This window comes from Cygnus olor, chromosome 2 (assembly GCF_009769625.2).
Source record: "Cygnus olor isolate bCygOlo1 chromosome 2, bCygOlo1.pri.v2, whole genome shotgun sequence".
Taxonomy (NCBI): domain Eukaryota; kingdom Metazoa; phylum Chordata; class Aves; order Anseriformes; family Anatidae; genus Cygnus; species Cygnus olor.
The window spans coordinates 90,217,120-90,230,269 of record NC_049170.1 but is presented as its reverse complement, the minus strand read 5'-3'; the positions used below and the strand labels follow the sequence as shown (position 1 = coordinate 90,230,269).

The window sequence follows — 13,150 nt, the reverse complement described above, 5'->3', positions numbered from 1 at the left end:
CTCATATTTAGTCATTTTTTTGGCAGCTCAGCCAGCCTTGAGCCAAGTCAAAACCGCTAAGCAGAAATGCACAAGCAGGAAGCATTAGAGTGAAACAACACAGACTTTTAGAAAAAAAGGAAAGCAAGTTCAAGAAACGGCTAGTACCTGGGAATGCATAAGGTATTGAACACCTACAACAACTACAAATACCTGTATATCTAATCTATTTCCATTTCTAGGTACAAAGTTATTTCTTGAAGAATGCAGGCAAATAGGAAACACTCAGAAACCACTCAGTCAAAACCAAGGACAACAGTGCAGGGGTAAGCCCTGCCGACAGAAGCAATGCGATAGCTAAGGCTGCTATTTATTGTCAGCCCTATAAGCTGTGTTAGTAACACAGGAGGAAAACAGTGAATTAAATGAGAGGTGCTGGAGAAATGCAGACAGGATATGGGACTAAAAAGAAATCCTATCCCTTTATGATTCACGTTAAGCCCATTGAAAACAATGAGGATATATTCCACTCCAAGAGGAACCACAAGACCAGGACACCACAGCAGTAAGGGAAAAAAATCTAGACAGACTTTTTTTTAATTTAAATCTCAATAACAAAAAAACAGCCATTGTCTATGGCATTCCAAAAATAATACATCATGTAAGAGTGTTTTTCTGATGTATTTAATGTTTCTTTTCAGCACTCCTCAATGTATTTGGATAAGATTGGCTAGCTACACTACTTCCAAACCTATCTTTATCTCATTGCACATGCAGACCTATTCAGAGAGCACACGCTAGCTCCTGGAACTGAAAACCAGCTGACAAAATCTTGGAGTTGTAACAAGCTTTGAACTTTCTGAAAGACAATTGTGACAATTTTAATTTCTGAAATAAAACCCACATCACATAGAAAAATCCTATTATTGTAGCAGACGATAGGATACACTACCCAGAAAAAAGCTTCAGTGTCAAGAACCAGCAAAATGGGGGGAACAAGAGACCTGATTTGGGTATTTGAAAGACAGTACCAATCCCTGAAAGCATCTTCTTAAAATAAGGATCTTAGTTCTGATGTGACCGACTCTGGTATTAGTGGGTCATTCTGTCAAGGAGGAGGCTCAGTGCCCTGGATCTTATCTGATACTGGAAAAGAAGAGCTGCAGGGCAATCCAGTGTTTGGACTGCAAGGCCACTTGGGTGCTCAGGTAGTGTAAACACTTATCAGGTTTCCTTGCTTTGAGTTTCCAGTATCTGGCTGCAAAAGCCTGCTGAAGCGCAAAGACATCACCCAGCCACTAGATCAATGCTCAGCTGATGAAACAGTAACCCCCTAGACTAAAGGCCAGACTGTCCAATACAGCACCTTTATTTTGCTTCCAGACTGAATTTTTGGAGAGTGTCGATAGCGGATTTTCTCCCAGAAAGGTTTTGTTGTTTTTTTGTTTTTTCAGTTGTAAAGAAAGCCTTTTTTCCTCTCATATGTTTCCGTGTTCTTGTCTACTTTCATTGTGGTTAACAGTCTTTTATTTCTGACTATACACAAGCTACTATTCAATTACATTTACATCACTGCATGACTACTTACATAGAACATAATTTCCGTGGTACTGATTTGGTTTCTTATCCAATCCGAAAAGCTGATATTTGTACAGTCTAACCTTCAAGTTCTTCGCACAAAACCACACTTACTATTTGAATTCTTGCTTTCAGTAACTTAGCACTTCTGGTTCTTAGAAAAATCTTTTTCTATTTTTGTATTTTGCTCCTCAATTTGCAGATCGAGTGTTGTCAGCTAAATATATCAAACTGACATTTTCAGGGACAGCTATGTACATCAGTCTAAGAAAATTCAAATGAGCAATCCACCACAGTTATGCATCCATTAGCGCTCTCTATTGACTATGAGATCACCCAGAAGTACAGATCCCCTGTTATGACTGCTCTGCCCTCAGTCATAACCTTTTAAAACACTAAAGGAACTCTTCCTGATTTGCAGCCTGGGTTTCCTTGCTAAATAAAAACTGCATGCAGTCACACATGATATGCATGCAGGAACACTATACGTTAAGTCAGCTTTCTAATTCAGTAAGACTCTTTCCATGCCATTCCCCAAATTCTACCTTTGCCAGTTGTCTTAAGTGCAAAGAACAGAACACAATCCTCTGATTACCTATTTAGCTCCAAAATATCAGATAGCTGAAACTGCTTCCAGCCAACTTACCTTAAGATATGACTGTCCCGCTGTTTATTCCCTATCATGTGACAAGCTACTAATCCAATTCCAAGAAGTTATGTTGTTCTGTGACCTTTGACATTTACAATTATCCAGTTCAAGCTCTAGAATGCCTTTTCTTTCTTAGAATTAGGGTTTTTCAATATAATCTAAATGAGAAGCTGGACAATAGAGAGAACATCGGCATTTTATTTTTCCAATTCATCCTAATCAGCAGTGAGCATTAATCCCAGCCTAATTTTCCTACATATGCAAGACTCTGAACCAAAAAAACATGTTTCAAACATGCTGCAAGTTGTAACAGACCTGTGAGAGCCTCACAGCAATAAAACACCTTTCAGACACATTTGTCTTACCTCTCAGGATGTAGTTCTGATAGTTCTGGTCTGCCTCTGCTCCCACTTTGATTAAGCAAGTCAGGCCTTCAGCAACAACAAACTCATGAACCAAGTCCTTGTCATCCTGCCACAGAAGAAAGGAAAAGCTATGTTAGAATTCTGGAAGACAAACAGATAGGATATATCACAACCAAGTCAAATGTATGCCTGCAACACTGACTTTGTTCTCAGACGATTTAAGCGAGTTTATATGGAAGATGTTATATACAAGACATATTGAAATCAGAATTAAACACATGATATAAAGTGATAAAAACCAAGCTTTTACATTTAGGTCAACTAAAGAAGATTAATATCAGTAAAACATTCAACTTTGGATTTTTCATTAAATGCTTGCAGACATGCTACCTGATATTAAAATCTCTTCATATTTTATAAACAGACATTCTGAAAGCCTTAGAGTGTCTGTATCAGTTAGAGAAATCCACCACTATGCCATAGCAAAACTACAGTTTCAGTATTTGAAGTGCATAAAACAAAACTTTTAAAATTGTTTTTTATTACAACATATTACATTTTTCACTTTGTGATACTTGTTATATTTACAATGAGAAATTATACTGTTAAACAAGAGAATGCTCATGGATTCTCACATTATGATGGAAAACAATATAAAAGCAAATACTCCTTAGTGCAGCAGAATGACACCATATCACATACTAGGAGAGCCTCACTGGAAGCTACATGCTGAAAAAGATGCCAAGGAAATATAGAGCACCGTATCTAAAGCTTGTCTTCTCATCTTACAGAGGCTCATGCAGACAAACAGGAGGCTGTTAAAGACTTGATTAAACAGCACTTCATGAATTAGCTACACAAATTAGTAATGAAAACAATTTAAAATATTGATGAAACAGAACCACTCTGTGGAGAAAATCATCGCTGTTGCTGAGTCCCTCTTTGGATTATTTTTAATATAATTATTTTCACTATTTTTCATAAGATCCAGATATCAGATAGTTTCGTTTTGAGTGATTTCTGAATTCACTGCACACACTTTCAAAGCTGCTAAGTGAACTAAAATAATCAAGTCCCTTAATGAATTCATTCACTGAAAATTCTAGCCCAACAATTTATTCTGTACGAATTTTCTTCCTTCCCTAGAGCTGATATAGGGATATTTGTAAGGTGACCTAACAAGTCATCAGAAATTTAGAATTCTTGAGAAAAATCTATTTAATGGTGAAATTTGTTAAAACAATTTAAATATATACAGTATGTTAATGTATATAGACATGAAGTTTACCATGATAAAGGTTATTTATTCTTTAAAAAGTACATAAAAAGGAAGCATACAATCATTCTCCACATCTTTGCAAACCTATATAATAAATCCCTCCCCCCCCCCCCCCCCCCCCCAAATCAGTAAGATTAAATCCACAACTGAGCCCTAAATTTTATTTAGGGCTTCTATTATTTGAGGGCATTATATTTTTCTTTGTATAGATAAATGCCTTGATAACATTTTCTGAAGAGCCATGACGTTTACGTTTACAAACTCCCATGTCGGATCAGGCATTATATGTGCAAGCACAGAATTTTATGAAGACAAGTTTCTTCCATCTATCCATTTGCCAAACTCAAAACACAGTGGGACTACGGCGATAGCAGAGAAAGCATATGCAGAGGACCTGCTTATTAACATAGAAGACGCTAATTATATTCTGAATTCCTCTGTTTTACCTAATGGTGTTTTACAGGTGCATGCAAACATCCACCCCACAGCAACAGTGGGGCCTTCTCTTTGGCTTCACAGGGGTGAGGAGCCAGACGAGGTGTTTGCTCTAAGCAGTAAAGGACCTCTCCACAGCAGAGGACTTTCGGCAGGCACAGGGCTGAAAAGCAGGGCCACCAAACCCACGGCCACAGTGCCAACCCAAGCAACGCGTCCCAATGCATGGGAGAGGGCCCAGGAAGAGGCAGGGTCAGTTGGGACACTCAGACCTGCGGCTGTCTCCTCCAAGCAGCAGGGCCCTAACCAAACGCCATCAGAAAGAAGATTTCATGCTAAAGCAATTCATCCCAAATTAGTTTGCAAATTAGTTTGTCCAACAAGTGATGACAAAATTCAAAAACAATGTAAAAAAATAAAATAAAATGACTGCGGAGGCACAGCCATACCCAGGAGAGCCCAGAGGACTTCCCACCCCTCAGAGCCAGGCAACTGCTCCTTCCCCAAAATCCCTTTCTATACGCTGTTTTTACTCAAAAACCAGAGTCACCTCTTGTTGTACTAGACTTTTCAAACTTATTTCTCATGAAACACAAAGGAGAGGAAGATTTCCCTGGAATTTGTTGGCTAAGCTTAAACTCAAGTACATTCAGGGTTGAGACACGCTAACTCTGAACTCCGTGGAAATTCAACAAGGACTTTGCATGGCATTCACAGTGCTTGGAAAGTAAGTTACACTGTAGGCCAAGGTCAGTGCTTAAAAACTCCCCACTACTAAACTAAGGAGGAAAAGTTGCCAGATTTCCCCTACAAAGAGGGTGGGCAGTGGTGGGAACAAGGGCAAGAGACGGAAAGGGCAGATGTACACAGAGTGAAGGAAAACTAACAGAAAGTGGTAACACATTGCGAGGAAAATCCATCCCTCAAAACAGTTTCTCATAACCCTGATGACAAATAAATGCTTTTTTTTTTTTTGAATGAAATGAAATAATTGCAATGATTACAGTTGTTGGAGCCCCAGAACATCCTAGTTCTTCACATATATTTTATTGATATTTTAGTAGACATCTTGATGTTGCATCAAGGTCAGAGAAGTGTGTGGCATACCCTTGAGTCAAAGTTTAAAAATAAACAACCTCCTCTAGGAATGACCCACAATCAAATATACAAAACTGGCTAAGTGGGAAGGAGGAGGAGGAATAACCATGGTCTGCAGGTTCTGGTATTTGTTAGTAGATCTAACATTTCCATTTCTGAAAAATAAGTAAATAAATACATGATCAGAAGATACTAAATAAGTTATCTCTACACACAGAGAAGTTAAAAGTAGTCCAGCTGCAGAGAACTTCAGACAAAAACTAAGAATGAAAGTAAAGTTTTAACAGCACACAGCAATTAAGGGCTGCTGACATTCAGTGAAAGAAAAATTGAAACCCTTTACAACTTTAAGATGTTCCATTGAAACCCTTTACAACTTTAAGATGTTCCCCATAATCTTTAACAGTGAATGCATGTTAGAATATCACCTGGGGAAAAAACAGCATCTAATTCACAAGATACCCCATGCTGAAGATCTGCTTTATGTTGATGACTTTTTTTGATTTTTTTTTTATTATTTAAAAAACAAAACAAGGACATTCAAAAAGAAAATGGTGAGCTGTGCCTTCTGGAACTTTTTCAAAACAGCCAAAGGAGTAAACTGCTGCAGCATAGAGTCATCCTTGACTGAAACGAGATATATTGCAGGAGAACTGCAGAGGAAATGAAGGGGATGAGGGACTTTAACCAGACTGCTTTTGGAAAGCACTGAATAAACAAATCAAACCTGAATTAAAAAAGGCTTTTAAGGTACTTCTTCTTCCCCAAATAAAAGGGAAAAAGAAGGTGTAATGAAGCAGAGCACAAACACATCACGCTCTAGACATAAATTTGAACTCAGTACATTATCTATCCCATCATGTATATACGATGAGAGGAAAGAAGCAAACATCTGGAATGTGCACAGAAAGATGAAAGGAATCCAGGCCCATATATTCTAAATGGAAAGGAGAATGTTTACATCAATTTTGTGCTAGGATAATCTTTTCGGACCCATTAACTCACTGACTTGCCAAGTTAGGTGACCTCAAGAGGAAAGGCTACTCTCTAGCAGGGGTAAGAGGCTCGGGTTTCCAGGAAGAGAGCATTCATTGTACAGAACATGCAGCGTGTGACAACGATATGGACAAGTAGCTGCTGCATGCGTGTGATAACGTTTAAAAGGAGGCAGGGAAAGGGTGTCATTTGCTATGGAAATGGATTCCTCCACTAATATTGTGAAGATTTATGAGCCCTTAATCAGGAGGCATTAGAGGGCTGATGAGAAAAGCAGCAAAACACAGTTAAAGCTCTCTAGGCTTCCTACTAAGCTCCTGCAGCCATAAAGATTGAGCAGTGACACAAAGATGAGCTACTTAAAAGTCTTTATGAAAAGACTCTGGTGGCCTCCTCACAGGACTGGGTATTTTACACTTTCATTCACAGATTTGGAATGGATCATGTTTTTCCCTTTGTTTAGGTATCTCGGAAGGAAAAAAAAACACAAGATCTTGTATGTCACTTTGTAATTGAACTCTGTTTTAGACCAACAAACAGTGAAAAAATATTAAATATATTCAAACTGGTAGGTTTAAAGCTTGCTTATCATGCCAATGACTGACAAAATGCACAAGTCATACTTTTTTTTACCTGCCCACCAGTCTAGCTATCAAGAAGACCCCCTAAACCCTGTGGATAAGCAGTCTCCAGCACTCTCAGATGCCACTAATGCAAAGAGCAGCCAAGATTTCCTTCAGTCCTCCTCGTTCTCCTGCCTCTGCACCACTGGATACATCTTTAATGCAGTTTTGTGGGGTCTTATCCAGAGATGGAGACTTGATATTTTTTTCAAGGAACACCGCTTTGCAAGAATGCATCTTATCTGACGTGCAGCTTACATGCGCGAAGATAACTTGTTTATGTACTGTTACAGATAAATCTTCCTGAAGCCTGCTATTTCTGTGAGCCATATGTTTGAAAAGTTTTACCCAAAGTGTGATTTTTTTTTCCCCTGCCACAAGAAAGTTGCTTCAATTTCTAATAAGAATCAAGGTTTTGGAACACAGTTCCTCAAGTGAAACTTTTTTTTTGTTTAGCTAACAACCACTGGTGAAAGCTCTATTCCAAGTATTTGGGGAAACTGGATTAGTAACTGAATAATCACACTTGGATATGCACATGCATATTTCCCTTTTACATGGCTAACAGCTGTGCAATGCGCTGTCTTTCCAAGGAATCGTAACAAGATGCTTGTCTATGAAATTTCCAAAGGGGACGTCATTTTTATGTTTTCTTCCTTCCTTTCACGAACTATCCCATTGTTTTTGGTTGCCTGAGCATTCCCATATTTAATTGCATGCTGTATGATTCTCTCCTGTTTCTGTTACAAAATTAGACATTGCAAATTTTATAAAGTTCACTTATTTAAATACGGAGCTGTGGGACTCCCCAGCCTGTGCTCTCTGCACGACATGCTCTTTAGTGAGCCAGCAATCACATTCTGTACCGACCAAACTTTCCAAAATGCAAAAGTTGCAATAAGTTAGTGTAGAAGTGACAAGAGCAGAGGCAGCCAAGGTACTAGCCACATGCATAAGAATCTTCTTGCTAAGCACAAATAGGAAAAGAAAAAAGTTTTGACTATTATCTTACAGAAGGGTCCTGCTCTCACACCAAGCATGAACCCAGGGTTCACACATTTCGCCTTCTGCAGAGCAGCTTCCCTTGCTGTTCTGTCACTCCACAAGATCCCTTTAAGAAAGATTTACTCCTTGGTTCCTTAGGCCAGCTCCGATTTTGCCTTTAAAAGTAAAGTTGCCAAAAAAGACAACTTTGCAAAGTTATACTGCATTCACATTTTTAACATCGTGGTAATTCACACAGGCAAAAGATGAATATTGCCAAATCGTCCTGGGTTTAGCATAAGGAGAAATCTAAACTCTACCTGGTTCAAAGAGAAAGAACAGCCTCCCCTGCACTCTGAAACTTTGTGGAGCAGGATGCTGGCAGTGCACTGACACAGAGCCCGACCTCCAAGAAGGGCACAACCCCTTCAGATGTTGACTGGCTCCAGAGGTAAAAACGCCTACTTTTTGACAGGGAAGCTAGGGAAATCTTCATTCATAGCTGTGTTCAATCACATAGTGTGCCGGGAAAGTGTGCTGTCCTCACTCTACATTAATGTGTAGGAGCAATGTGATGTCTCCTTGGAAACCCCTTTTCTTCAGATTCTGCTCCCAGGGACATATGCTGCATAGCAAGGGGGCAGAAGTGAAACAGAAACCCTGAACAATTCTGCTCAATGTGGAAAAAAATAAAAATGGGAAAAATACATGAATCACTAAAATGCCAGCCCACTCACTGAAACTACCCCGCACCCCCTAATGTAAATGACAGCCACACTTCAAAAAAAAAGAAAAACAAGAAAAACCTTGAATCTCCTTTAAAGTCAAAATAGGATCACAAAGTTGAGCAGATTTTAGGAGGATTAAGGGTTAGGGATTAGCCTTAATTCATTGGGGGATGTAAACTAGCAGCAGAGGGACAGCAGCTGACTGGTGAGGCGAGGGAGGAAGGAGGCATGTCAAAGAGCAAAGCATGCACGACTGAAAGTATTTGCTCATATAAATCTCAAATGACAATACATCTGGTGCTCTACCACAAGAAAGATGCAGCACTATTGCCCAATACGCTCAAAAAGCCTCCTGTGTTAGCAAGCAAGTAAAGGCAGAATAATAAAATCTGTGTTTCTTATTGTTAACGATAGTATTAGTGATGGTCCTTAGTCTACCCTTCACATTCCTAATATTGCACAGAGAATAGAAATCTCCTAATTTTTTTTCTCTCCTGAGCATTCCCCTGGTTCTGGCAAACCCTAATGCATGCAAAACCACCCATAGCTGGTCCCTAACCTGACAGCCCCTGTCAGTACCAGCAATGCGGGAGCACCTGGCTGTGACCAGAAGGCACTTCCCTTACCTGAGGGCTTCACATCCACAGGCTCCCCATATAATTTAAAATGTTTATATGGTGCTCTGCCCCAGTAGCAATGGATAATGAGCAGCCAGTTCCTCCCGGCCCTTTCAGCTGCCTAGCTAGCAACATGACCCCTGAGCCTACATTAGAAATATCCCCCAATAAAGCCTCCACGAGAATATTTTTAACTATTGCTACCTGCCTTCAGTGCACACCGCATCTGCTAGTTACCAGCAAAATAATTGCTCCCATCGACAAGACTACAATGATGTAGTAATAAAAGTGTTATGCTGTGCTCTATTAGAAACAGAAATCCCAGGCCGTTTCTGGAGTCCAGCTTTTTTATTGGCTAAGCAACAGGTTGCATTTTATAGATCAAGATTGGCTTGCAATGCTTGCAGTCAGAAAAGCTCATTTTGGCTTGAAAACTGAGTAAACAGTCAGGAAGTGATTGAAGGAGCATGGACCGCCAAGATATAATTTATAGTTATTTTCCCACACTTTAAACTATAGTTTTGTTCTTTGGACTCCAGAATTATTGATATAATTAAAATATTACACTGCCAATCCAGAAGTGCCTGATAGCATCTAATTCAATTGTCACTGTTTATTTCAGTCCATTTTAAGAGCTAAGTAACCTACTGCAAACAAATCTGGAAAGAAATCATCCCAAACACATGCACATATGCATACATATATATATATATATATATATATATACACACACACACATCAGTGCAAGTGCTATGAGTCCCTCAAGATTGTGTTGCTGTTTAAAACTAAGTTACTTAATCATCTATGAAACATTTCTCTATGTGGATGAGTCAGTGGTTAAGCAGGTAAATCTTAGCCATTAAACACCTGCTCTGAGGCAGGGCACTGCTTTTGGAACATGAACCAAGCACATCTCCCAGCGGCAGCGAGGAGGAGAGTCTTCTGGTGTCACAAACAGTCCATCTCAAAGTATCTTTACTCTCTGCTGCTTGGCAGCTCTTCTCAGAAACTATTCCAAGCTGAGGATGCAAGTTCACCTGTTGTCCTTTGCCCCACAACTTCCCCCAGCACAACTAGGAGGAGAGTCCCTCAAGAACAAGAGTGCCCCAGACTGCCACGTCCCAAAATTGCAATCAGTTGGTGGAGGTAACCAAGGCAGTGGCAGAAGCAGCCAGTTTGTCCCTTAACCAAAGCTCCTTCTGCTTGCTATCTCTGTTGATTGCAAATGCACTACAGCCGCTTTACAGCCCTCACTGACTGTGCCACAGCTTTCACCCCCCACCCTTCAAGCTTTTCTCTACACCCTTCTGCACTGACTCCACACCTCCTATTCAGTTCCCTGCTCCAGCCTTTCCACCTTGCCAACTCATCACACGTACAGCTGTGATAACACTGTGCCATTTCTTTCTTTCCAAGATTAAATTGATCTTCTAATTAAACTACTTCAAATACAGTCCAAACTATTGCTGATTATGGATTTCTACCTTGGCATAAATAAGCTGATAAATAAAAGTAATGTTTTATTTACAGCCATTAATCCCCAGGAGCCTCTCTTCTGAAACATCATCAATACAGAAAATGAATATTCTGTTGATCTGCAAAACCAGAAAAGTTCACATTTTGTATTGCATTAAAAATACAAACAAGACAAATACGCATTTGCCAGCATTTCCTATTAGAGAAGTTACATGTTATCTCACATCTGCTTTATAAAGGGACAATTTTAAATTGTATGACAGTTTCTTCTGAAGAGTTGGAAGAATACACAGGGGCAAATTAGAAGTTTCAATTTAGTAGTTAGCATTACTTTTCAAATTAAAGCACATGAAAATTAAAGCAATATTCAAATACCAAACACGCAGTTCTAGTACATGCAGAATTACTTCAAGCTTGAGGATATTGGGAAGGATTCTAATCTGAAATATCTTCAGGTTTTGTTCATCTGTCTGGAAACTATACACTTGTATGAGTGTCTCAAAGAATGCAAAGACTTCTCAAGGAACAACACCTGAGAAATGACAGATACTCAGATACCTAAGACATCCAGCATCAGCCACATAGCTACTCCAGTAGCTGTCCAGTAGAATATGAAAGAAGTCTTGAGGAAATAAGTTATAGATAAGAATAAAACATTGCTTTATTAGATTTGTTAAGATTCCTTAGAGTCAAATCAGTGTTTATTAGACACAGTTAAGGTAAATTTCGGTCAGTATGTTCCAGCCAACAAAAACAGAAATAAAAAGTATAGTAGCAGGTAGACAACAAATACTTCATGCATTCATGAAACGATTTAAAAGTTTTAAACTTTAGCATTTTTTTTTTTAGAAGAATCTATCTAGCGAAATCAAAGCAACTTCTTAGAATAGTTGCTCTTCCTTATTGGACATCCAAGAAAAAAGGATGAACTTAAAACCTGAAAACTTTCAGCTCATATTCATATTGCTTTGTCAAGGTCTAATACGTTGTTTATTTCCACTCATTACTTTTTCTTCCTCGGTGAGGTATGTTTCATTTGTATGTGGATGAAGAACTGGTCCATTAAGACAGTGGGTTTCTCTTCTTTTCCCCCCCTTTAGGGCACACAAAAGAAATTCTTAGAGCTGGGAGAAATATAGTTTGCAATGTTCAGAATTTTCTGAGATTTAATCAATCTGTAAAATACATATATTGGCACTTATCCATAGAAGGAAGCAAAAAAAACTGAAGGCCAAATTATCTTTGGTGTTCTTGATTACATCTGCTAAAGAATCACTCATGTCTCAAATTGATAAAAGACTATTTAAAATTTAAGGAGGGAAGCGTGCTTAGTCTGTATGACAAAGTTCTCCCCACAATACATTTATGTTCTTACTTTAAGTCTGTCTTACTCAGTTACCGAAAATCAAATTATTATGATACTACCTGATCTTTACCATCATCATCTCCTATAAAGTTCCTCCCCTTTACTCTGAATGCAGCGTTTTGCTTCTTCAGTGACTTTGGTCATTACCTTCAGTACTTTCACATAACCTGCTCATTCCTTTTATCAATTGAGGGAGCTGCAGGCAGAAAGCCATCTTACTGTGACACTAATGCTCGCTTATAGGGCTTTCACTGCACTAACATTGAAGATGCATGATACCATGGTTACCTGAGGAAGACCCCAGAGTCACCATCCAGATCTACCTGGACTACTTGTTCAGGTAGCACTACACTGATGAAGAAAGAAGAGTTCCCTGTTCTTTCAGGAGAGGGAACTGAGCTGTACTAAATTCTTCAGAGAGGTTCAAAGAAAGAATGTTGGAAGAGGAACTCCACTACTAATTAAGTTGGACCATCAGGAAATAATTTTGTTATTGCAATTAATGAAGGTACAGGTAACTGGGATCTTTTTCCCCAGATAACGTTTTATTTTCCCTCCGTGTGACTACAAGAAGCAAGAAAAAAAAAGTCACACCTCAGTATCAGATTAACCTACATATTTATTAGCCAGAAAAGCTGAAGTTTCATCACTGTAAAATTTTCTGTCATTGACTTGATAGGAATAGAATTCCATCCTTTGCACCTGGACAGAATATACATCAATATACTGTGCTTCCTTCACCCCCAGTTAGTAACTGGACTAAAAACTGCTAGAAAAGCCACCTTGAGCAGACCCTGTCAGGAATATTCTTTGATTGCAGCTAAGCAGCAGATTAAACAATATTCTTGCATTATGTTACTTACCTGAGGAAGTTAAAGTATATAGGCAGAGATTTCTCTCTTTTTCATGACTTAAGAGACCCTCCAAAAGGGGGCAGGTGGCAGTCTGCTTTACAAGCGATGACAGAAGCCCCTAAA

General features: G+C 39.0%; 1 protein-coding gene across 12 annotated transcripts in view; it reads right to left on the bottom strand.

The window, feature by feature from the left end:
- FHOD3 (formin homology 2 domain containing 3) overlaps nucleotides 1-13,150 on the bottom strand; it is a 396,018-nt gene that overhangs the window by 197,092 nt on the left and 185,776 nt on the right. For all 12 annotated transcript variants that reach the window (XM_040548937.1, XM_040548935.1, XM_040548932.1 and 9 more), the window contains one exon: nucleotides 2,572-2,677. In XM_040548937.1, coding sequence (XP_040404871.1) covers nucleotides 2,572-2,677 — 106 coding nt within the window. The remainder of the gene's footprint in view (nucleotides 1-2,571; nucleotides 2,678-13,150) is intronic.